At 45.7% G+C, this 23,265-nt stretch overlaps 1 protein-coding gene across 1 annotated transcript in view; it reads left to right on the top strand.

Moving 5' to 3' along the window:
* LOC130123612 (calcium-binding protein 7) overlaps nucleotides 1-8,845 on the top strand; it is a 51,215-nt gene extending 42,370 nt beyond the window's left edge. Inside the window, exons 4-5 of the mRNA XM_056292838.1 lie at nucleotides 5,944-6,094; nucleotides 8,715-8,845. Coding sequence (XP_056148813.1) covers nucleotides 5,944-6,094; nucleotides 8,715-8,845 — 282 coding nt within the window. The remainder of the gene's footprint in view (nucleotides 1-5,943; nucleotides 6,095-8,714) is intronic.
* Nucleotides 8,846-23,265: the final 14,420 nt, after the last annotated feature.

The raw sequence follows: 23,265 nt of genomic DNA, 5'->3' as shown, positions 1-23,265 counted from the left end.
TAAGAGCACTTGGGAGAATGTCATCTCTACGTCACGAGAAAAGTTGACTTTCTTGTATTTATCTCTGCCCAGTTCAGATCAATGATTTGCAATGACACTGGATAAGGCCTACACCGAAATCTGTGATCTGCCAGATTATATGACCATGCATTTAAAACACGATATTTCATGCGGTTAAATTTAAGCATAAAACTAGAAATGGTTAAGATTAGGCATTCTGTTGGAGATGGAGTTGAAACACAAGAAACCACTTGGCAACCCCTGGTTTCCAGCACTGGGTGGAAGGAGCTGTATTTACAAAAAGTTAAATGAGAATTTTTAAGAAGTTATTGATCAAATAAGATCACAGAAAGTTGAATCAGTTCATCTGGACACAACGTTTATTGAGAGAAACATTTCATCACTTATCTAAGTGACCTCTTCGGTCTAAACTGACCGCAGGTATCCCCACCCTTATAAACAATACAGTGGCATAATGACTGAAAGTAACGACCAGTTTCATGTGCAAATATGGGTGTGACCATTAACTAGAGTTTCAATGGCCATGTGTACTATTCACAGAGGATTTGGGAATGTTTGCAGTCACAGCATTGTAAGATGGTGACAGATGTACTCTTAGGCCCCCCCATCGGTTCAGGGATGGTCGTTCCCTCTTAACACAGATGGCCTCTTTGACTCCCCAAACCAGCATTCCTCCCTTTCAAGGATGTGCACATCCTCATCCTTGAAAGTGTGGCCACTGGCCTGTAGATGGTGTAGACTGTGGAGTCCTGGTGTAGACTGTGGAGTCCTGGCCTGACGTGTTAGCTCTTCTGTGTTGTGCCATCCTCTTGGCCAGTGTCTGTTAAGTTTCTCCAATGTACAAGTCACAGGAACTTAACAGCATACACTATATTGCTCTGTTTGTGGCAGGGGACCCAATCCTTGGGGTGGACCAATTTCTGGTGCAGCACATTTTGGGGTCTGCAAGTAATGGAGATTTGATGTTTGAAAAATACAAGTCGCAATTGTTCTGACACTCTAGCCACATATGGAATCACCACTGGTTTATGCTCAGAAAGCTGTTGTCCTTCTCCTCTCTTTGATTGGCTGGTGCACTGTTTGGGCGTCATCCTGGATTTGACAAACGCCCAGTTAGGATAACCACACTTAACCAGGGCCTGTTTAATGTGGGATTTCTCCCCTTTCCCAGCCGCTGTGTCGGTGGAGATGTTGTCAGCTCGGTGGTACAGCGTCCTGACTTCTAGTGTGTGCTCGAGTGGATGATGAGAGTCAAACCTTAAGTACTGATCAGTATGTGTTGGTTTACGGTAAACATCAACAATCAAATGTCCCCAACACCAATCACTATTTCACAGTCTCAGAAGGCTAACCTGTCATTTTTCACATTTTCTCTTAGTTAATCTGGTCAGTGAATTGTGGCGTCATCCACAAGTCTGAACCAATTTCACAGTCTAAGGAGGCTAACCTGTCATTTTTCACTTCCTCCCTAGTGAACTTGATGAGGTTGTCCACAGAGTTAATGTGGTCGGTGAAATGTGATACATCCTGGGATTTAATTTTAGCCCAGGTGTCATCCACAAATCTGAACCAATGGCTAGGTGGTGTCCCTGGATAGGACATCAGAGCCCTCTTTTCTATTTCCTCCATATACAAGGTGGTCACTACAGGTGAGACTGGGGAACCCATAGTACACCCATGCCTCTGCCTATATAGTACTGTCCCCTGTATGTGAAGAACATGGACTGAAGACAGTTTCAGCAGCAGACACACTTGGTCAGTATTAAGGGTGGTCCTATTGCTAAGGGTGGGGTTGTTTTGTAATTTGTAATGCATAAACAGCAATGCACGTGAAGAGATTTTAACATCATACGGGACCACTGTTTCACCCGCCTCCATAATGATGTCCCTCACCTTATCCACAAAATCCATAGTATTCTGAATGAGATGTTCATTACTGCCCACCAATGGGTTAAGAATAGATGCCAAAAACTTAAGATATGTTATAGGTCACTGAGTTAATCATACTAACAATAGGGCGTAATGGCACATCCTTTTTTTGTATCTTAGGTAAACCATACAGACTAGGTATAGCTTCCCCTGGGTATAATCTATGGTGCAAAATTCTGTCAATAGCATTGTCCTGTTTGTTAGAATGCTCAATAATCCAGGTAAGAAAATCAAAGAAGGTTGAATCAGTTCATCTGGACTTGTTTATTGACGGATAGGTTTCATCACTCATCTATGTGACCTCTTCAGTCTAAACTGACTGCAGGTATCCCCACCCTTATAAACAATACAGTGGCATAATGACAGAAACCAACGACCAGTTTCATATGCAAATATGGGTATGACCATTAACTAGAGTTTCAATGGCCATGTATACTATTCACAGAGGATTCTGGAATGTTTTCAATCACATCATTGTAAGATGGCGACAGATGTACTCTTGGCACAACACAGGAGAGCTAACAAGCACGTCAGGCCAGGACTCCGCAGTCTACACCCATCAGCAGGCCAGCGGCCCCTTTCAAGGTGGAGGATGTGCACATCCCTGATAGGGAGAAACACTGGTTTGAATTGGGAGTCAAAGAGGCCATCTATGTGAAGAGGGAACGACCATCCCTGAACTGTGGGGGGGGGGGGGCTAAGAGTACATCTGTTACCATCTGTGCTTCAGAGTGGAGGGAGAGACAGTCTGGTCCAGCTGCTTTGTCAGGGTTCTGTCTCTTGAACAGCCTGTTAATGCCCCTCTTCAGTATGGAGAGTCGTCCTTGTGGTAGGGGAGGAGGGGGTCTCTAAGGTGGGCAGTTGTGGAGAGGCCCGGGCCCATGCTGAGGTGGGGGAGGAGGAACTGGTGGTCTGGAGCTGGTGGATGGAGTTATGGGGGATGGTGTCAGGATTGTCCCATTGTCTTTCAAATCTACACTAGAACTCAATCAGATCGTTGGCCAGGCGCAAGACATGACTGGAGTGGGTAGCTTTCGGTTTGTTGTTGAAGATCTGTCTGAGGCCTCTGTCAGGCAGAGGCCAAGTTGTTTTCTGAGAACTGCTGTTGAATTCTCTCAGAGTACAGTCTTTTAGCATCTCTCACTGCATTGCTAAACATGTATTTAGACTCTTTAAACCAGACCTTGTCCCCACTCCTAAACACTTCCTCCTTATCCTAACCTAAGCTGTCTTGAGTTTAGCTGTAAACCAGGGTTGTTTTATATATATATATTCTATTGATCCCTAGAGAAATTCTTCTCTGCATTCAACCCATCCTAGCTGTGTAGCTAGGAGCAGTGGGCAGCCACCGTGCAGCACCCGGGGACCAACCTCAGTTTGTCTTGACATGCCTCAGTCAAGGGCACAGACAGGAGTACTAACCCTAACATGCATGTCTTTTTTGTTGTTGTTGTAACTAACCCTGGTGTGTGATAGTGCGCAGCTGTCCTCACAGAAGCTTATGTAAGATGTCACAGCCTCAGTGTACTCATCCAGATGGTTGTTGGCAGACCTGAGAACATCCCAGTCAGAGTTTTAATTTCTGCCTGTATGCAGGAATCAGGTGGACCATGACGTGGTCAGAGTGTTTCAGTGCAGCACGGGGAACTGCATGATAGGCACTGTTGATTGTAGTGTAACAGTGATCTAGTGTTCTCCTCCCTGGTTGGGCACTTAACTGACAATATTTAGCCGGCTGAGATCCCTTTTATTAAAGCCGCCGAGGAAAATAATGAGAGTCCGGGTTTGTCCGTCCATACACAGTATCTGGTCAGCGAGCAGGCACTGTGCCTCCTGCACTTCGCCCTGCGGTGAAATGTAAACACTGGCCAGAATGAATGAAGTGAATTCACTGGGGGAGTAAAAAGGGTTTTCAGAACAGAACAGTGCTGCATAACCACAGTCGCATCTTGACACCAGCCACTGTTAATATAGAAACAAATACCTCCATCTTTTGTTTTGTCAGAGAGCTCTCCCAGCTGGCAAAATTGCTGTGGCCCAGACCCGCCCCACACCCATCACTTCATCCGGCCCACATACCATGAAGAATGATGGCACTCAGGCGGTCCGCTCCTGTTTGCCAGATCTGGGCCAGAACCAAGCCATAGCAGTGCTGCATGTACCACATATTTGCCAAAGGTAGCCCATATTTGTTTTGTGATATTTGGGGCATATTCACCATTTACCACACGGGCCACTTCAGGGTCACATCCAGACTACATGTTGCTGAGGGCACCGCATCTTTGCCAAAAAAAAGGCCCACATTTGATTTGGCATATTTGGGCCATATTTGCTATTGTACTTGTGGGCCACTTCAGGCTCACATCCATTTTGTCAGGGCCAGAAGAAGGCCATCAGTGCCGCGTCATTGCCTGAGGTGGGCCACATCCGGATGCTATCTGGGCTGTGTCGCACTGAACAGCTGGAAGCCTGCCAGCTGCAGCGCGGAGTTCGGTAATGATCCACACAGCCACGTTTCTGTGAAGCACACAACGCAAGATAAAGAAAGGTTTCTATTCTTCCCCACCAGTAGATGAAGTCCATCTAGTGTGTTGCACAGTGATCGCGCGTTAGAGAGCAAGAATCCCAGCAACGTCTGCGGAGACCGGCACGAGCGCGCCGGCACGTTTCCTTCTCCTCCAGCGTTTCACTGTGTGAACAAAGAGGAAGCGCACCTTTGACCAAAATGTTCAATAATTCTGCAGATAGGATGAGAAAATTGGGAAATAAAGCCGCGAAAGTAGTTTCCCTGAGGTTCATAAGCTCTTCTCTGGTGAAAGAGCTCTGGGTATCGCAGCAAAACAAGAGTTCGCGACAAAAACGACACGGGACAATGCGCGCCAAAACTCCGAGGCGGCCATCCGCGGCGCCACGTGATGACGTCATTGCCGGTGGCTTAACTGAGGAGAGCGCGCTGTTTTTTTGTTCTACAAACACAGATCATGAAACGTGAAGGAACAAAACGATCATCCAGCTTTTTTGTAGCCAAATCAGTCACTTCGTTAGAAATGGAAATTTGATAAAGGCAAGGTAACATGCTTTTTTTTGTTTCGGGTTTTGATCCTTCCATCTCAAGAATTATTTTGTCATGTGTTGTGTGATTGCAGTTTGGAGCAGTGTTTCTCAACCGGGGGTCCGCGGACCCCTAGTGGTCCGTGGTGTAATTGCAAGGGGTCCGTGAAAATAAAATATCTTTAAGAAAAAGCTCCTATGACATTTATAGAAATAGGATTATTTTACTCAAATGTGACTGAGACCTTTATCTACCTAAACTATAAAGGGTAACAGGACTTTTTTCTCTAATTACATCTGTTTCACAAGTGTAATCTATTGTATTTTAATAAGAGATCTTGCTCCCGTTTGCATTGTTAAAAGTTACTGCATAAAAATCCTGTTGTTACATATATCTGAAAGTTACTGAATACATATTCTGTTTTGTATATCTGAAAGTTACTGCATAAGAATTCTGTTTTGTTAACTATATCTAAGTTACAACTGAAAGCTCTTATTTTTGCCCCAAAGAGTGAATAAATGCTATAATGCAATTTAAAATGCAGTTTCTACTGTTTCTATCAAATTGCAACCCCCCTCCCCCAAGATCAGGTGGAGGGGTCCTCAGAGTAGATCAAAAATACGCAGGGGGTCCAGGACCCCAAAAAGGTTGAGAACCACTGGTTTGGAGGACATAGTTTTGAAATGCAGTATAAGTGTTTTGTAAAGACAAAAACTCTGTTGGTCAGTATCTCAAAAATCTAATTATTTTTCCCCCTTATTGTTTACTTATTCTTTGTGCACGTTTAATGAACACGTGTGTACGGTTGTACACATGCATTATTTCAGCAGGCCTGTGTGATGGTATGTGCGCAGGGTCTTACAGATACTTTTCCACGTCCACCCCCCCCCAAATGTACTCCGTAATATACAGACCACATGACATGTGTAATGTCTCCCCAGTGTGACATGCAGAAGCTGACGGTGGAGGAGCTGAAGAGGTTGCTGTACGACACCTTCTGTGACCACCTGTCCATGAAGGACATTGAGAACATAATCATGACCGAGGAAAACCACATCAAGAACCCTGAGGACTGCCAGGTGGATATAGACAGTAAGGAAGAACTCATCCTTCCCACACTTTGGTGTAACACACCAAATTGATTAAAGGTTCAAGCCGCAATTGATTCCCACAGTGGCTGTCTGCCCCACCTCTGGTGTTGTTTTGGTCCGAATTTGGAAACGTTATTATTATCCCTGCAGGGCGGTAGCCCGGGAGGAGATATTGTGTGTGTGTGTGTGTGTGTGTGTGTGTGTGTGTGTGTGTGTGTTTTCTCTATCTGGAGCTACTAATCTTGCATACAACAGGGCCTGTCAGATTGATTTTTTGGGGGTTTTTTTTTTTTTGCACAGTTATGAGTGTATGACCAACAACCTCTTGCGGTTGCAGTGATTCAAAACCTTTAAAACATGTTTGTCCTCGCCACCACCGCTCCTTCTCTTCATTCACTCTCTTGGTCGCTCAACCAGCGCTGCTCTCTGTCGCTGCCTGATTTGAGTCGACTGTGCGCATGCGCGACTCACATCTACGGTTGCCTTGGATCAGGCAGCGACAGTGTCAAAACATTAGGTATGAGTCATGGAAGTAAACGAGAAGTTGATCGTATTTCGTAAGTCAGCAAATCATTCATTGCTGATCTCAGCACAGGAGGACCGGAGGAACACTAGACTAACTAAAAATAACTTCTGTCTTTATTTTCATAATATAATAAAGCTGGGCGGCACGATGGCGCTGTGGTTAGTGCAGTCGCCTCACAGCAAGACAGTCCTGGGTTTGAGCCCTGGGGTAGTCCAACCTTGGGGTTTTCCTCCGGGGGCTCCGTTTTCCTCCCACAGTCCAAAGACATGTAGGTCAGGTGAATTGGCCATACTAAATTGTCTCTAGGTATGAATGTGTGTGGGTATGTGTGTGTGTTGGCCCTGTGTGATGGCCTGGCGGCCTGTCCAGGGTGTCTCCCTGCCTGCCGCCCAATGACTGCTGGGATAGGCTCCAACGTCCCCATGACCCTAAGAGCAGGATAAGCGGTTCAGATAATGGATGCATGGATGGATGGATGAATAAAACTGGGTAAACCGTTAGTGCTTGTGCATGTGCGACTCACACCTACGGTTGACTTAGGCGAAGACAGGGCTGGTCTGTCACGAAGTCAAGCACTGGAGAAGGGGAGATACGTCTGGTGGAGATCTGCACTCTACTGAGGGCACTGCTCTAGTTTACTTTGTTATTTGCGAATGGGGAAAACCAGCCAGTGCTGCATGGCTTTCACTTCCTTCTGAGGCTTTCAGCTGTCTCCCATTTCTCAAACAAACTGTCAGTGTTGAGCCGATGGCGAGATATGTCATGTTTCTTATTGTCAGGGGAGCGCTTGTGTTGTCCAAGTACTCCACACAGCTAGGATGGAGCCTGACAGTATGGATTGGACCTTTAACACTGACATTTTGAGGAAAAGGGAACTGCTGTTTTTGTGATGGCTATACAACATCATTTGGGTGTCTGAGTTAAACACCCATTTGGGATGTAAAGCTGGTGGAAAGAGTGGGGTTTTCTGAATGTAGAAACAATATAGTTTTTGTTAAATCATTCCACAATGCCCCTGTTGTCCCTGAAAAAAAAAAGAACCGTTCCCAGATTGGTGCTTTTTGTACAAAACATTATTAGTAAAAAAGAAATCCAATAAAAACCAAACAGGGCAACATTAATTAGATGTGTCAACATGACTGAGGCATTAAAAAGACATTGGAAAGATTGTGTCCCAACTCCGTTTTGGTTGTAAGAACCATTAGCATACATTTATGTGGGGACGTCAGGGACATGTTTCCATCAGTTTCCAGGGTCCAATTTAATATTCCCATCAACATTTTAAGTAACTGACATTTGTTGAAAATAATTGCAGAATTTCACAAATACCAATATTTGTAATTTATATTCATAAATTGTTGATGTCCTCCCCTCTGAAACTGACTGACAATGTCAGATAGACACGTGCTGCATGTCAAATAGACAATGGGTTGTTTATGTATAGATCAATTAACACTTTATGTATATCCATTTAGAGAATTAGATTGTAGAAAATATGCTAGAAAAAAGAGGGGAATCCAAACACTGTAAAAAACATGCAGCACTTCCAAAACAGAGAGAAGGGAGTTTTAATGAAACTGTAAAAGTATGTTTTGGAAAAATACACGCACGTGCATGTGTGTATGATATGACAATATTAGAAAATGTGAGTCCTTCCTTATCATGGCAGTGAGCTTCCTAACCTATGGGCAGACCTGTAGGCTCTCCCGCCTCTCCTCCGTGGAGTTAAACCGATCTGTGTTTTGGTGTTTTTGACAACATGCTGCGAGGCGCTGATCACAAGCTAATCCATTTGTGTGTTGGTACGTTTGGAGGAAACTCTAATCAGCCTTGCTATCTAGATGCAATTATGTACCGTACATGTGTGAAAACCAATTTTCCTGTCAGTGCTTATCCCTTTAGGATGCGCTGACGTACCTTTTCCGAGTTTGTGCGTTGAGCTCTCTCTTGTGAACGTGATCAGATATCTTTCCAACATTAAACAAGATACTCTCTCTCTCTCTCTCTCTCTCTCTCTCTCTCTCTCTCTCTCTCTCTCTCTCTCTCTCTCTCTCTCTCTTGCTGCCCCTGGACCCCTCCTCTGCCCCCCCCCCAGGTTCCAGCCCAACACAACAGGTCAAGCAAACCTGCGTGCGCAAGAGTCTGATATGCGCCTTCGCCATCGCTTTCATCATCAGCGTCATGCTCATCGCAGCCAATCAGGTACTGCGAAGCGGCATGAAGTAGAGGCGGCGGCGGTGTCTGGGGCCTTGACCACCACCCGACTTTAAACATACGGACAAATGACCGAACATCTCAATGCTCAACACACACACACAAACACACACACACACAGGGCAATTGCACCACCATGACGCAGACTGACGACAAGACCACAGCGAACCGGAATCAGAACCGTTTACAGCTCCACGTGTGCTGAATCCGCATGAATTTCTACTGGTGGCTTTATACTGGAGATGTTTTACCAAGTGCTGGAGTTTGGCGGTGCGCCGCCAACACACGTGGTACTTGGACCCCAGGGCCTGGCATACAGCGGGAGGCGTCTGACTACACGTATGGCCCTGCATAACACTTCCCACCTTCAGTAATCGGTATGTGCGTTCATGCAGTGTGGTTTTTAAAAAAAAGTACGATTTCTGTGTAAAAGAGAACTATATTGCGTGTACTGTTGTGCATTTCTGCAGTGTACAATGAGGTAGTTGTGCTTTGTAGAAAATAATTGGTGTCTTTCATGGGAACACGCATCCTGGGGGATGCACGGTCTGATGTACTAAGGGGTTGTGGGGATTCTGTAGCGCCTAGGCTGTGTGAAATATTTTGGGTGTTGATAATAGTAATAACGATAAAAGTAATAATAACAATAGCATCAGAGATGACAAACGTTTCACAAGCAGCTCCTTTTTGACGCTGTGGATGAGCTGCGGGATGTTGGCCGTTGCAGAGCTGAAGACTTGGATGACCTGGTCAAGAGTTGTGTTTTTGTTTTTTGGGGTTTTTGTTTTTGGATAATGTTCTACGAGCTGAAGCTGGTGTTGTTTTATCTGAAAGGGACTGATTCCTGACGGGAGAAAGTCGTTGGACATACTGTACGGTGGACATTTTCCCACTCTCAAAGCTGTCACCCTAATGGGGATCTGGAGGATACCCCAACCCCCCCCCCCCCACACACACACAAAAAAAACAGAGGATGATCATCATCCATGCATGAAGTGCATGGATTTTAAACAGTCGTCTTGAAGTCCTTATCAATGTAAATAATGAAAATGAAAAAAAAAACAAAAAACAAAACATGACTGTGTAAGAGCTGTTTCAATTACTTAACGAAAACTGTGACCAATTATGTGTGGTGCGGGTTACATCAGCAATTACGACAAAAAGCGAATCATTCAGTTGCATGAACGTGTAAGGGCTGCTTCAGTACACGCTCGTAAAAAAGTACTTGGGAGGGGGAAAAAAAAGGGGGGGAGACAATTTTTCAAATCTGTGAGCCTTTCGCCTCACTGAGCACCCAACGACCATCCCACACTGCCGGTGAGGAGCAAACGATTTGGATGCGATGGGTTTGTATCATAATGTACCACTCAGCTACCGATAAAATATATATATATATATATATATATATATATATATATATATATATATATATATATATATATATATATATATGCATTCAATTTGATCTGCTGGGCAATGGGGACGCACATGTGACGCCATGCGTTTAATAACCTTACAGTTATTGTCCGGGTGTGTTGCTAAAGAGCAATAAATGTTTGTAAAATAGTTATCCTACAATGTTTTAAACGGATGCGAGCCCTGGGAAGATGTTTTAACCAATGGACCTACCGACTGTTGAGGTCTTTGAGGGTACAGCACTTTCCAAATTACTTAAGGACACATATAAGAGGCTGTGGCAGTACCATAGAAACATTGGCTTAGCTTTATTTTATTATTTTTTGAACAAAGGGGGGACAGAACAACATATGCAGCGAGATTAAAGAGCAAGAAACTCATGACCCCTGACCCCCTGAGACACGGACCAGCTCATTGTGTATCTGAGGCAATTCACTTTTTTTTCCAGCTTGGATCCTGAATGCTCGGAGATGGATCGCGTGCCAAAAAGAAAAAAGAAAAGGTGTGACCCTTTGCAATAAAACGTGAATATCTGTGTAGGCCAGCTTTTGAAAACGGCTGATCGGCTGCAGTTTAGTGTGCGGCGCATAGGTTTGGGAAAAGGTCCGTCATCGTCGAAAAACCTGTCCAAAGTTCGTACCACACCAACTTCAACCAAAGCTTTGAGAAGGAGTCAACTTTACAGAAAGGCCCGCGAATACGACCGAGCCGCCTCACACGGGCAAGCTTAGCACATGTAAACCGCTAAAAAAGACTCGCTTTGGTCGAGCGCTTAGCGATGTCGCCTCATGGTGCTCTACAGCGCTGGTTCGAATCCCGCAGCGGGCGGAAATATGCTCGGTTACACTGGTGGCAGTGGCGGGATCCGGAAGTGTCCGGAAGCGTGTTCCTAAGTATCTCCGGAGCGCGGGAATAAAGATTCCGGGGGGGGGGGGGGGGCTGACTATCAAAAACGGCCAGCGGGTCGACCCCTTTGGTCGAGCGGTTAGCGATGTCGCCTCGTGGTGCAGTATAACGCTGGTTCGAATCCCGCAGCGGGCGGAAATATGCCCGGTTACGTCGGCGCGTCTGGTCCGACCCCCTGTCCCTCAAGGAGCTCTGGGAAGGACGGTGCACCCTTTGTTCTCAGACAGGCCCTGAATGTGTTCGATGCTGAGCGGCTGGCCAGGGATGAAGGGCTGGGCTGAGCCCAAAACCGACGAGATGAGCACCGGATCCTTCTTTTAAAGTTGGCCTATTTGTTGTGTTTGAGATGGTAAAAATGAAAGAGAGATACTTGGAAAGCAGACGGAATAAATGCCCTTGAAAATGCCAATAGGAAAAGGAAAAGAAAAAAAACGCAAGAAAACACTACATTTTAGAGATCTAAATTGTTTATGTATTGTGAATATCACCTTTTAGCGGCGCTATTGGCAGCTCTGCAGAACTTGGGTCTCACAGCAGACAACAGCTCCTCCTCACAGAAGCAACGAAATCTGAATATGCGATCAGCCGGGGCCAGTCAGGGTAACTTATCTGATGCACACGGGCAATTTGTCAAACAAACAAACAAACAAAAAAAGGTGTCATGGCTGCACGGAAGGCGGCAAACTTGCTCATCTGTAAACGGACACTTTTGGTTTTCATTTTGCACTTTAAAGACGCGCTACAGCGCACAACAGTGACTCACCACCATGATTGTTTATCCATTTCCAGGCATCGTTTAGGCGCACAGTTTTCCATAGATTTATCTATTTTTGTGACGAGAGCGTGCGGACCACAGTATCAGCTGATCGATAACTATTACGTCGTTCTGTTTGTTCAATAAATAGCAGCTGATCGATGACTGATACGTCGTTCTGTTTGTTCAATAACGTCGCCCGTTGAGGGAATCTCGTCAACGGGGGGGGGGGATAAAGTTGCGATGATTGATTTGATTTGTTGCCTTATTCTTCGAGACACTTTGACATCGTTTGTTTACATAAAATGCCGATCATGAGAACATTGTTTATTACCAGAGCAAAATGTACAAAGATTAAACAATATTTATTTTCTTTCTACGAAAAAAAAAGTATGAATACGTTGATAGTCTATTGAATGTTCTACTTCCATTGTGTTGTACTTTGATACTTGTCTTTGGATCTTGCACAGTTTATGGGTCATGTGACATCTGTTCATCGGTTTCACCCAATGTTCTTCAGTATCTGTGGAATTGTATTTCACATGAATAAAACTGTATAACAATGTTATTTGTCCATAAAAAGAAAACGTGTGTGTCAAATTATGTGTCCAACTATCCACAGGGCCCCGTGTGGCTTTAGCAAATAGAGGGTTTCACTTCCACAATATTGGACGGGATCCTGACATTTCCGTTAGAAATCCATTTTAACTGATAGATTTTCCAAGGTTCGGCGAATCCATTGCTTGTTTGATTCCGTTTCGGCATGCCCCTTGGCTCTGTCGAGTGTACAGGGTCTTATCTGTCACCTTTACGCCGGTCGAATCTCCGTTTATATCGCTAATGTCCATGGGTGACAGCTGGGCCCATTTGTCTCTTGGTGATCTGGTGGAGCCTGCGATGGATGGACCCGATCAGGTGGTGGATCAGCTGATTTATAGTGCAGCGAATTCGGGGGGCAGTCTGGGAGACCGTCGCCATGGCCGGGACGCGAACCTGTGTCTCCCGCTCCGCAAGTGACAACGTTAACCAGTCGACTTAAGGGTCCGACCCGTTAGTCAAGGACCAGCGTGTCTACTTATCCATGCACGTTACAATATGTTTACATGCGTCAGGGTCAGCGGTGTTCAGTCATGTGCCGTCGATGGCCACGACTGGTTTTTCCATTTCCATTAAACACGTCACTCCACATTTTAATAGTTATAGCAGCCTTTTAGTCAGAGAGTTGGCGAACAAGTGGGTGGAAACCAGTAGCGCAGGTGGTGGAACATAATGGCAAGCTAGACTCAGAGCTGGATACTAACCAGGGTTGGGCCCGGTTCCAGACTTCCGATTCCAAAGGAATCGTTAAGAAATTCAAAGTTCGATTCTGCCTACCGGTTTCCTAAATACATTTTTTACTCGCGCTTAAGTTAGTTTCATTTCCGTGATGGCGGCATGCAGCTTCCGTAGTTTCCGCCTCCGCAAATCAAAGGTCGAGGCCATCGACGCAGAGAACGGAAATGGAGTAGAGAACGGTCAACTGAGCATGCGCGAAATGCCTCTACCACGCCTCCGCACGCCCCGCTTAGCATCCAAAATCTAGGATTCTAGGAAGACCCGCCCCTGCTCTGCGTCTGATTAGCTAACTTTAACCCTAACCCCGCCCTAACCCTAACCTTAACCTACCCAAACAACGGAGGCAACGAGTACTTGCGCATGCTCAGTTGACCGTTCTCTGCATGGACGGGAACTAGCCTGTACCCAAGTTAAATGTGCGCATGAACGCTGCGCAACAGCGGGTGCACAACAAATATGGCCGAACACCTTCGCCTCCACGGTGTACAAATGAACCGGTGTACCGCGTTTGACACGTTGCGCCCGATCTCCATTTTGTGCCTCGGCCTCCTCTTCAGCAACCCTGAGCAAACAGCCAGCAGCGCCTCGTCGCAGTTGGGTAGGCGAACATGAATAACTTTACGTTTGTCTTCTTCGCAGTAGCGATGCAGCAAACAACTTATGCATGAGCGAATTAGTGTAAACTGTATGCAAATAGTGAAATGTGTTTTTTGTTTCATGTGCTGAACGCTCGCGTATACAGCCCGAGAAGGCAGATATGCTCATTTTTCTATACAAGAAGCGTTTCTGATTTAAGGAGTAGTCTGGACCAGGGTGTGTGACTGGGTCTATTTCTTCATCTTCATGTATGAAGACAGTTGTTGTAAATGTAAATATAGGAATGAGACGTTCACATGAATGATCCGCTCTCAAAACAGAATGGCTTGTATAGTTTTTTTTAAAATAAATGTTTCTAATGTGAAATAAGCATGTGACCTGTTTTGACCCCGCCTCTCAAAGAACCGGAGAATCGTTAAGAACCGGAATCGAGAATCGGAATCCTAGTTTCTTTTATCTATATTACTATTATTATTTACTTATTTCAGCTTCTGGACTAAAAAGTCAGTTTGCATAACATTTTGAGAGCTCTACTGAGGAAAGAGACACACACAAAAAGGGGGGGGGCATCCATCCAAACAAGCTTTATTCATCTCAGGGCTGGAAAGAGCCTGTGCTGCACTATACAGAGCTGCACGCTATTGTATTCAAGTAAAACACTGAGCAATTACATCGTCACTAATTCACACCAAAATAGCAGCAATTTTACATTTTTGTTTTTATCAGCGAGAAGTTTAATATTTACAGAAATGCTGATTAAAGATCCAGTTTATGGATATGTGTACACCAACTTGCATGTTGGTATACACATGTAGTGTCATGTCATCACACAAGCTATTCAGGGGACCCAGATGATTAAGACTCAAATATTTCTATTCAATTTGGCAGCTGTATGACAGATCTTAGAGATTTATTTTTTTTAATTTTGATTTTGATCAAAATAAATAAAAAATCTTGGGCAGCTGTATGACAGATGTTACAGATGGTAGTGTGCCGCATAGTGCTGCCTTGTTACGAAATGGCACAAGAAAGAAAAACCTTCCCGACATGCTCTGCAAAACGCTGCGTTGTGGACATAATACACATCCCCTCTGCAATGCGTTTGAAACGGCTGTAACTGAAGAGATCCCCATCCGATTTATGCATTTCCATATGAATGAACAGAGCAGGACTGCTTTGTGTGCAAAGAAATTCCTGCAAAGAAAAAAGAAAAAGATCAACACACTCAAATAGAACATTGCTGTACAGGGATCTGAAATTTGGAACAAAAAAACAAAACTGAGAAGCACACTTTGGCAACAAGACATTTACAAAATTATTTTTGCGTGGATTACTTGTGAGGACATTGTATTGTAATTTCTCTAAAGGGCTTTTCCCCACCTTTGTTCCTTTGTCTGACAACCACTCAGACGGCTGATCTCTAATAACATCTATTTCCGTGTTCCTCTTCCGCCTCTCATACCACTCGACACTCTCCAGCAGCCTTCATACGGCTGCGAAGGCCCGTGCAGGAAGTGGCTAACTGTTCTATCAAACCCCAAGGGAGAGGGAACAGGACGAGTACTTCATTTCTTCTGTTTCAACATTAATCAGTTCTTGAATGCCTCAAGGTGCGAGCACTAGTAATCAAAAGGAAGCAACTGGCACAACATTCTTCTCTCTGCGCGGTGTTTGTAAAAACCTCGGAGTCACAAGCCAAGACAAAAACGTCGGTGTGCAATGACCAATGAACCATCAAGGTGACCTGGTGATCAATGGAGGTCAGAAAATGAGGTTCCACACGACCGCATAAATCATAATGGAGGAAAGCAAACACTAGAGGGTCTTACTTTCTACACTGTGGCGAGGCAGCATCCGCTGAAGCTCGTTTTTAGATTACATGCCAAAGCCAGATATGTCCTAGATATACCTCTGTAGGCTTAAGGGCTCCATATGAATTTGTCTCTGAAGCCCCAGATTCAGAAAGGTACAATTGCCCCAGTCAGCAAAGAGTTTTTTTTTCTTTATCCTGAAGTTCAACATTTCACTCATGCTTTTTGTAGCTTCAGAGAACATCACTCTCTCTGGCAAAGCTTAGACATTTTTTGACTCCTGGTGGAAGTCTCACAAAGAAAAGCCTGGGGCGTCCGGTTAGCGTAGCGGTCTATTCCATTGCCTAGGGGGATCCCGGTTCGGATCCCCGTGTTGCCTCCGGCTTGGTCGAGTGTCCCTAGAGACACAATTGGCCGTGTCTGCAGGTGGGAAGCGGGATGTTGGTATATGTCCTGGTCAATGCACTAGCGGCTCCTCTGGTCGGTTGGGGTGCCTGTTTGACGGGGGATATTGGGGGGAATAGCGTGATCCTCTCACAGGCTAGGTCCCCCTGGTGAAACTCTTAACTGTCAGGTGAAAAGAAGCGGCTGGCGACTCCACATGTATTGGAGGAGGCATGTGGTCTGCAGCCCTCTCCAGACCGGCAGAGGCGGTGGAGCAGCAACCGGGACGGCTTGGAAGAGTCGAGTAATCAGACAAGTACAAGTGGAGAGAGAATGAGCAACCCCCCCCCCAAAAAAAGAGCCTAGTTTGGACACGTTTACAGCTGTTGCTGGCTTGAGACCTGATGGTACTGACATATGTACCTTCACACATTGACATAAGGCCCTGGACAAGAAACAAGAATGTGCTTCAAAAACAATATCTGAGAGCCTTGTGCACACAGTAATTTTGTTAATCTCACCAGGGATAAGTTCCAGAAACAGATGATGCTTCCCCTCTACCAGACTTAAACCATCGACAGAGCTAAACCGATGGGATTAAGCGCAGATGGTAATCAAAGAAAATCATAAACCAAAGCACAGGAGAAAGAAAGAAAGAAGGAGAGAGCACAAGTATTTGTTTTCGGGGATCTCCAGTTCCACGACAGCTGTATTTAGATGCCTGAGCAATTAATACCCAACTGTGAAGATGGTAGTGATCATGTTGTAAAATTGTAAATCATAACCATTAACATCATTGGTATGTATGTGTGCATACGCTGTAGCCTCAAATATATGACCTCGGCTCTTCATAACCCTCTGTTGCTCTGACATTTGGTCTCATAAGCTTACCACAGACAGCTATTAGGAATAAATCACATGGCTTTCCTGTTTTCAATCAGCTACGGCACCTTCGACGGTACGCTCATGATCCCCCAAGGTCTTAGCAGTACACCGGTGGGGTAAAAGGTTTAGCCGGGGTGAATCAAATGTTCAAAGCCAATATTTTGCCAGCCTAATTCTGTTGATTTAGACTTCCAAGATGGCACCGTCTGCTTCTTCGCACAACGAGCCATTGAAATATAATCGGATTAATTGGATTTAAAGGTTTGCTTTACCCCAGATAAACATTGTACCCCACTGGCGGGACTGCAGAGAGCTTGAGGATGATGAGCATTGCTTTAAAGATGCTATGGCTGACTGAAGACAGGTGAAGAACAGCCTTATGATTAATTCATAATAGCCACCAATGATGAGTTTATGGGACCAAATCTCAGAGTAAAGGAAGGTTACGTAGAGCTGAGGTCATATGTGGACCTAGTATACAAACCCATGTGGCTTGCTTGTGTGTGTGTGTGCATATGTGTGCTCAGGTGCATGTGAGAATTTGTGCCCTTACAGGTTTATGTTAATGTTATGGCTTACTTAAAATCCGCTCTTTGTATTCTGAGTGCATATCCTTGTTTTACCGAGCACTTCCAATTGCCTCCGCTCCCCTAGGGTTTTCGAACAAAACAGATCATTATCATTTCCCAATAAGGTGCTAAAGACATTTGCGCTTCCTCGCTAAATTCACCGTCAGGGGAGCGTCCATATTGTTTGCAGGTCATCATCCATTTGGATGGTCGAGCCTGCATACAAATCCCCGATTCTTCAAATTTCACATGTAACACAGCAAGCTGGACCAATTACACAGTTTGGGAATGGAAGTGCTGTATTTTGTAGAGTTAGATATTGGGCACACATTGTTTTCGATGGGGACATTAGTAGTCACGTCAGGCAGCGCTGAGTTCCCACTGAGGGAAGAGTGATTAAAAGGACTGACTCGCGCAGAAGCATCAGAAAAATGGAGACATCTTTCTCCTATCCATTAGTGATGAGGTTGTTTGGCCTCCATAGATGAAACTGGGGACTGGAGCATATTAATGATTTATTCTCTCAATCTCAAGCTTGAGTAAGGGGGTGAGGGGGGTGATGGATGGGTTAGACTCTGCTTTTTCCTATCATTATGCTTTCCAGTAACCGATAACAAGCAAAGGTGCAGGGCGTCTGGGCAGCGTGACGGTCTATTCCATTGCCTACCAACATGGGGATCGTTGGTTCGAATCCCCGTTCTACCTCCGGCTTGGTCGGGCGTCCCTACAGACACAATTGTCCGTGTCCGCGGGTGGGCCGGATGTGAGTATGTGTCCTGGTTGCTGCACTAGTGCCTCCTATGGTCGATGGGGGGGCCTGTTCAGTGGGGTAGGGGGAACTGGGGGGAATAGCGTGATCCTCCCATGTGCTACATCCCTCTGGTGAAACTCCTCACTGTCAGGTGAAAAGAAGCGGCTGGCGACTCCACATGTATCGGAGGAGGCATGCAGTAGTCTGCAGCCGTCCCCGGATCGGCAGAGGGGGTGGAGCGGCGACCAAGATGGCTCGGAAGAGTGGGGTAATTGGCCAAGTACAATTGATCCAAAATAAATAAATAAGCAAAGGTGGGGTAACTAAGTTGAGGTTTGTGAGTAAAGCTCAAGTCGAGCGATCAGTGTTTCATCGGGGGAGGTAATTGTGGGACGCAAATGCATCTGCATATCCCTTTTCAAGACTCAATCAAATCAGTAAGCATTTGGTTCTGTTATACTGGTGACCTTACTATTTATGGGCAGCACGGCGGCTTTGTGCGTTGCACTGCTGCGTTACATTAAGAGGGTCCTGGTTTCAATCTGGTTCCTCTTTGCTGAGTTTGAATGTTCTCTCCACGTTTGTGTGGGTGTCCCCCCCCCATAGTTCAAAGCCATGCATTTTAGCTGAATTGGAGACCCTAATGTTACCCATAGATCAAAAAGGTGTGAGTGTGTGGCTGATTGTGTGTGTGACTGATGGTGTGTATGTGGGTGTGTGGACCCCGTGATGGACTGGCGATCTCTCCAAGGTATCTTGCTGCATGCTCAGGAGGCTCCCATGACCCCTAGTGAGATTAAAGGGGGTGTAGATGATGAACGAGCACATGCAACTTTCTGCGTGTGTTAACTCCACATGTTCTAACTGTATATGCCAGCCAGCCCATGCACACTGGTGATCACGGTCACCGTCAAATCCCCATTGATTAATTTATCCAGCATCTAACTGGCACTGGTGCTGCAGATGAAGGCTTTGATGGTGTTACACAATAGGACTGAATGAATACGCTTGACACAAAAAACAGATGTCCCTCAGCCCGCTAGTTAGCAGCCCATAACTTGAAACTTCTGGCGGCCAAGAAAACAACAAACTTGTTTTTCCAAGACTTATTTTTTTTTGATAAACACACTGTGAAAAGAAGAACTTGTTCATTGTCTGCATGTGTGATGCATCTCCCCTCCATTCGGCCCGTGCTGTCACCGGCAACCAGTCGATTCATCAGTTTTCAAGAATTTCGTTCGTATAGTATGGCTTATTTTAGTCCCTTTTTGGTCAGTTTTTCCCCCCTTTTTTCTCCCCAATTGTACTTGTCCAATTACCCTACTCTTCTGTCGCTGCTCCACCCACCCCCTCTGCTGATATGGGGAGGTCTGCAGACTACCACATGCCTCCTCCGATACATGTGGAGTCGCCAGCCGCTTCTTTTCACCTGACAGTGAGGCGTTTGGCCAGGGGGACATAGCGCGTGGGAGGGTCACGCTATTCCTCCCAGTTCCCCCTCCCCTGCTCCCAGCACCATGTACAGAGTGCTGCCCCCCCCCCCCCCGAACAGGCACTCCAACTGACCAGAGGAGACGCTAGTGCAGCGACCAGGACACATCCACATCTGGCTTCCCACCCGCAGACACGGCCAATTGAGGGATTCCCGACCAAGCCGGGGGTAATGGGGGTTCAAACAGACGATCCCTGTGTTGGTAGACAACGGAATAGATCTCTACACTACCCAGATACCCCCCTCCTTGTTTGAATAGTTTTTTTTCCCAAATAAACAAAAGTGTTTAAGGACATTTCATATGATTTGTATTATTTAAAAAAAAACAAGTGCCCAGAGCAGATTTCCCAGTCACGTGGATGGTTTTATAACTCGTATCTGTCTGTAGTAGCTACATATTTATCAGGATCCTCTTTTGTCAAATCTTATTTCCACCACAAATATTGGAGAAGTTCGCATCTCTACCCATTCTCACAAATACACAATTCATATTGAAGAAAACAGAACTTACGGCTTCCTGTGCCTTGGGAGGGGTGCTGGTAAGATGACGTGCAGCTGGTAGAGGCAATCTGTTGGAACACTAGAAAAAAAAAACATCCATAATTCTCTGTAGACCGCCACAGTGATGTGCATCCACATTGCCCCTCCTCAGCCGAGTCCTATCCAGATAGCATCAATCTAGGGAATACCATCTCCCCAAAGCTGGGCCTGCATCCTGGTCCTTCCACTGTATCATCGCTAAGTAGATGGCCAGTAATCAACAGACCGACTTCCAGGAAACCAAGCAATGTTATATTTCCTGCCAGTGAGAAAAACTGCACCCAGTTCGACCCCTGAGGTCAACGCCGGCTCACGTGGGCTAGTCTGGTAGGGAGGTGGTGTTGATGTGATGGTGTGTGTGTGCGTTTGTGCGTTAGAGAGAGTTTGACAGTGGTGGTTGGGGGTGTCAAATAATGAAAAACAGCATTTGATCTGATGACAGCAGTCTGACTGCAGTTGATGTGAGGCCAGCTGATGCATCCAGGCTGTTTGCAGCCTCTTTTTTTTCCACTTTTATTCTCTTTGACAGAGTGAGTAGTGGTGTGGTGAAAGGAATTGTAGATTTTAGGTGATTGGCTTCCTCCAGTGTAATGAAAAGCGTGTCACTCAGACTCGGTAGAAGGTGCGGTTGCATTAACCATTAACACTGTTTCACACAGACAAGCTGTGAAGTCAAGCCATGCAACTCTGCTGTTTGTGGTTGTGTCATATTATGTGTGATTTCGATATCTACTAAGCATGGTTGATGAGTTTTTCACCATCCCTTTGGGAGTGCTTATATTGCCAGCCTTTATTTTTTTTTGGGTTGCAATTCAAATGGCGTCGTCAAAAGCTCCAGACGTTTGGCCATCGAGGCGCCGTGATTTATGGACCTACTTCTAATTTTATTGTTTTTGATCTATCTCCGGTGCATGCTGGTGGTTGTTTTCTGGGAATACGGTTGACAGCATTGTCATTCACCACATGGTCTTTGGAGCAGGGCCAAGAGCCTGATTGGATCAGCAGTAATCACACTTCCAGTTTTAATTGAATTGAAACTGTTTTCTGCACAGGAGCCTGCCATCGGCCCTTGGGGGGGTGAAATACCAATCAGTGAATTAGGATTACGCATGTGACTGTAAAGGTGCATTACCAGGAGGGGCTTAAAGAAGACACTGATGGTCAATAAGTACCATTCTAAGGTATCTGTGATGTTTGCTTTCTATACTCGCAAGATAAGATGAGGGAGAGCAGAGAAAACAGAATAATCCTGCGGGTAAAGTGCGGCATGCAGCAGCAAACAGACGACGACTCAGTGAATAACCATTCCCACAGCAACTAGATCGTTTTAAATGCCAAAGTATGAGACAGTGGCGGCGAGCTCTTCTAATCTTAGAACGCTATCTATCATGTCGGTCAAATATTTACCACTTTGATATTCTCTTTCATGTCGTGAGTACCGCACGGAGAATTGACAAGTAGGTGTTTAAGATGCCTGGCGTGTTTTCCCCAAACTGTTTGTCCTCCCAGAGGCAGATCACATCATCTGGCTGACTACCGCAGATGAAACACGTTTTCCCACCAGCATCAGTGGAAGATTCTCCCAAGTCCAAAGGCTTGCATAGCCAATCATTCCCACAGGAAGTTGAATCACTTCATCTGGATGCAATGTTTACTGAGAGAAAGCTTTCATCTAAGTGACCTCTTCACTCTCACCTGGCTGCACCTACCCCCACCCTTACAAACAATACAGTGGCATAACAACCATGCCCCTCCCTTTTTCTCTCCAATTGTACCCAGCCAATTACCCCACTCTTCTGTCGCTGCTCCACCCCCTCTGGTGATCCGGGGAGGGCTGCAGACTACCACATGCCTCCTCCGATACATGTGGCGTCGCCAGCGTGGGAGGATCACGCTATTTCCCCCCAGTTCCCCCTCCCCCCTGAACAGGTACCCCGACCGACCAGAGGAGGCGCTAGTGCAGCGACCAGGACACATACTGTCATTCGGCTTCCCACCTGCAGACATGGCCAATTGTGTCTGCAGGGACGCCCGACTAAGCTGGAGGTAACATGGGGATTCAAACTGGCGATCCCTGTGTTGGTAGGCAACGGAATAGACCGTTACACTACCCGGACGCCCTTCGTGTTGTTGTTTCTGTGGTTTTCCGGAGAAGATTGCCATGTTGCCGTGTGACTGAGACCTGGCTTTCTAATGACTTTCTAATGAAATGTCGACCCTAGCATTGCAATATTAATATGTAGTGCATTGTCTTGCAACCACGTTTCTGTAACACAAATTATGTCAGCAACCGATATCTTGTCATCACGTTTTAGGTCTGTTATGTGTACATTTAGACCATGGCGATAGATGTGGGTGCAAGTCCAATAATACTGGGATGGCATCCAGGGCTTTACCTGCGTCCCCGTCTATAGGGTTAGTGGTTGTGTCCGGAAGGGCATCTAATGTAAAATTTTGCCAAATCATTATGTGGATTGACAAGACCATACCGGATCAGTCAAGGCCTGGGATAATGGCAGGCGCCGTCGGTCCTGTGCCCTCACATGGAACCGATGGAAACTATAAAATCCGCTGTGGCGACCCCTGAGAAACAGGGAAAAAGCCGAAAGAAGAAGAGGAGGAACGACCAAAAGCAACGATCGGTTTCGTATGCAAATATGTGTGTGACCATTAACTAGAGTTTCAATGGCCATGTGTACTATTCACAGAGGATTGGGGAATGGTTGCAACCACACCATTGTAAGATGCTACTCTTACCCCCCTGCCGCCGCCGCCGCCAGCCCTCAGTGCGGGAATAGTCGTTCCCTCTTTACATAGATGGCCTCTTTTTTATTTATTTTTTAGGGGGGGGGCTAAGAGTACATGTGTCACCATCTTACAATGTTGTGATTGCAACCATTCCCCAATCCTCTGTGAATAGTACACATGGCCATTGTAACGCTAGTTAACGGCCACACACATATTTTCATATGAAACTGGTTGTTGGTTTCGG

Source organism: Lampris incognitus, chromosome 1 (assembly GCF_029633865.1).
Source record: "Lampris incognitus isolate fLamInc1 chromosome 1, fLamInc1.hap2, whole genome shotgun sequence".
NCBI lineage: Eukaryota > Metazoa > Chordata > Actinopteri > Lampriformes > Lampridae > Lampris > Lampris incognitus.
This window is presented reverse-complemented; position numbering and strand designations above follow the sequence as displayed.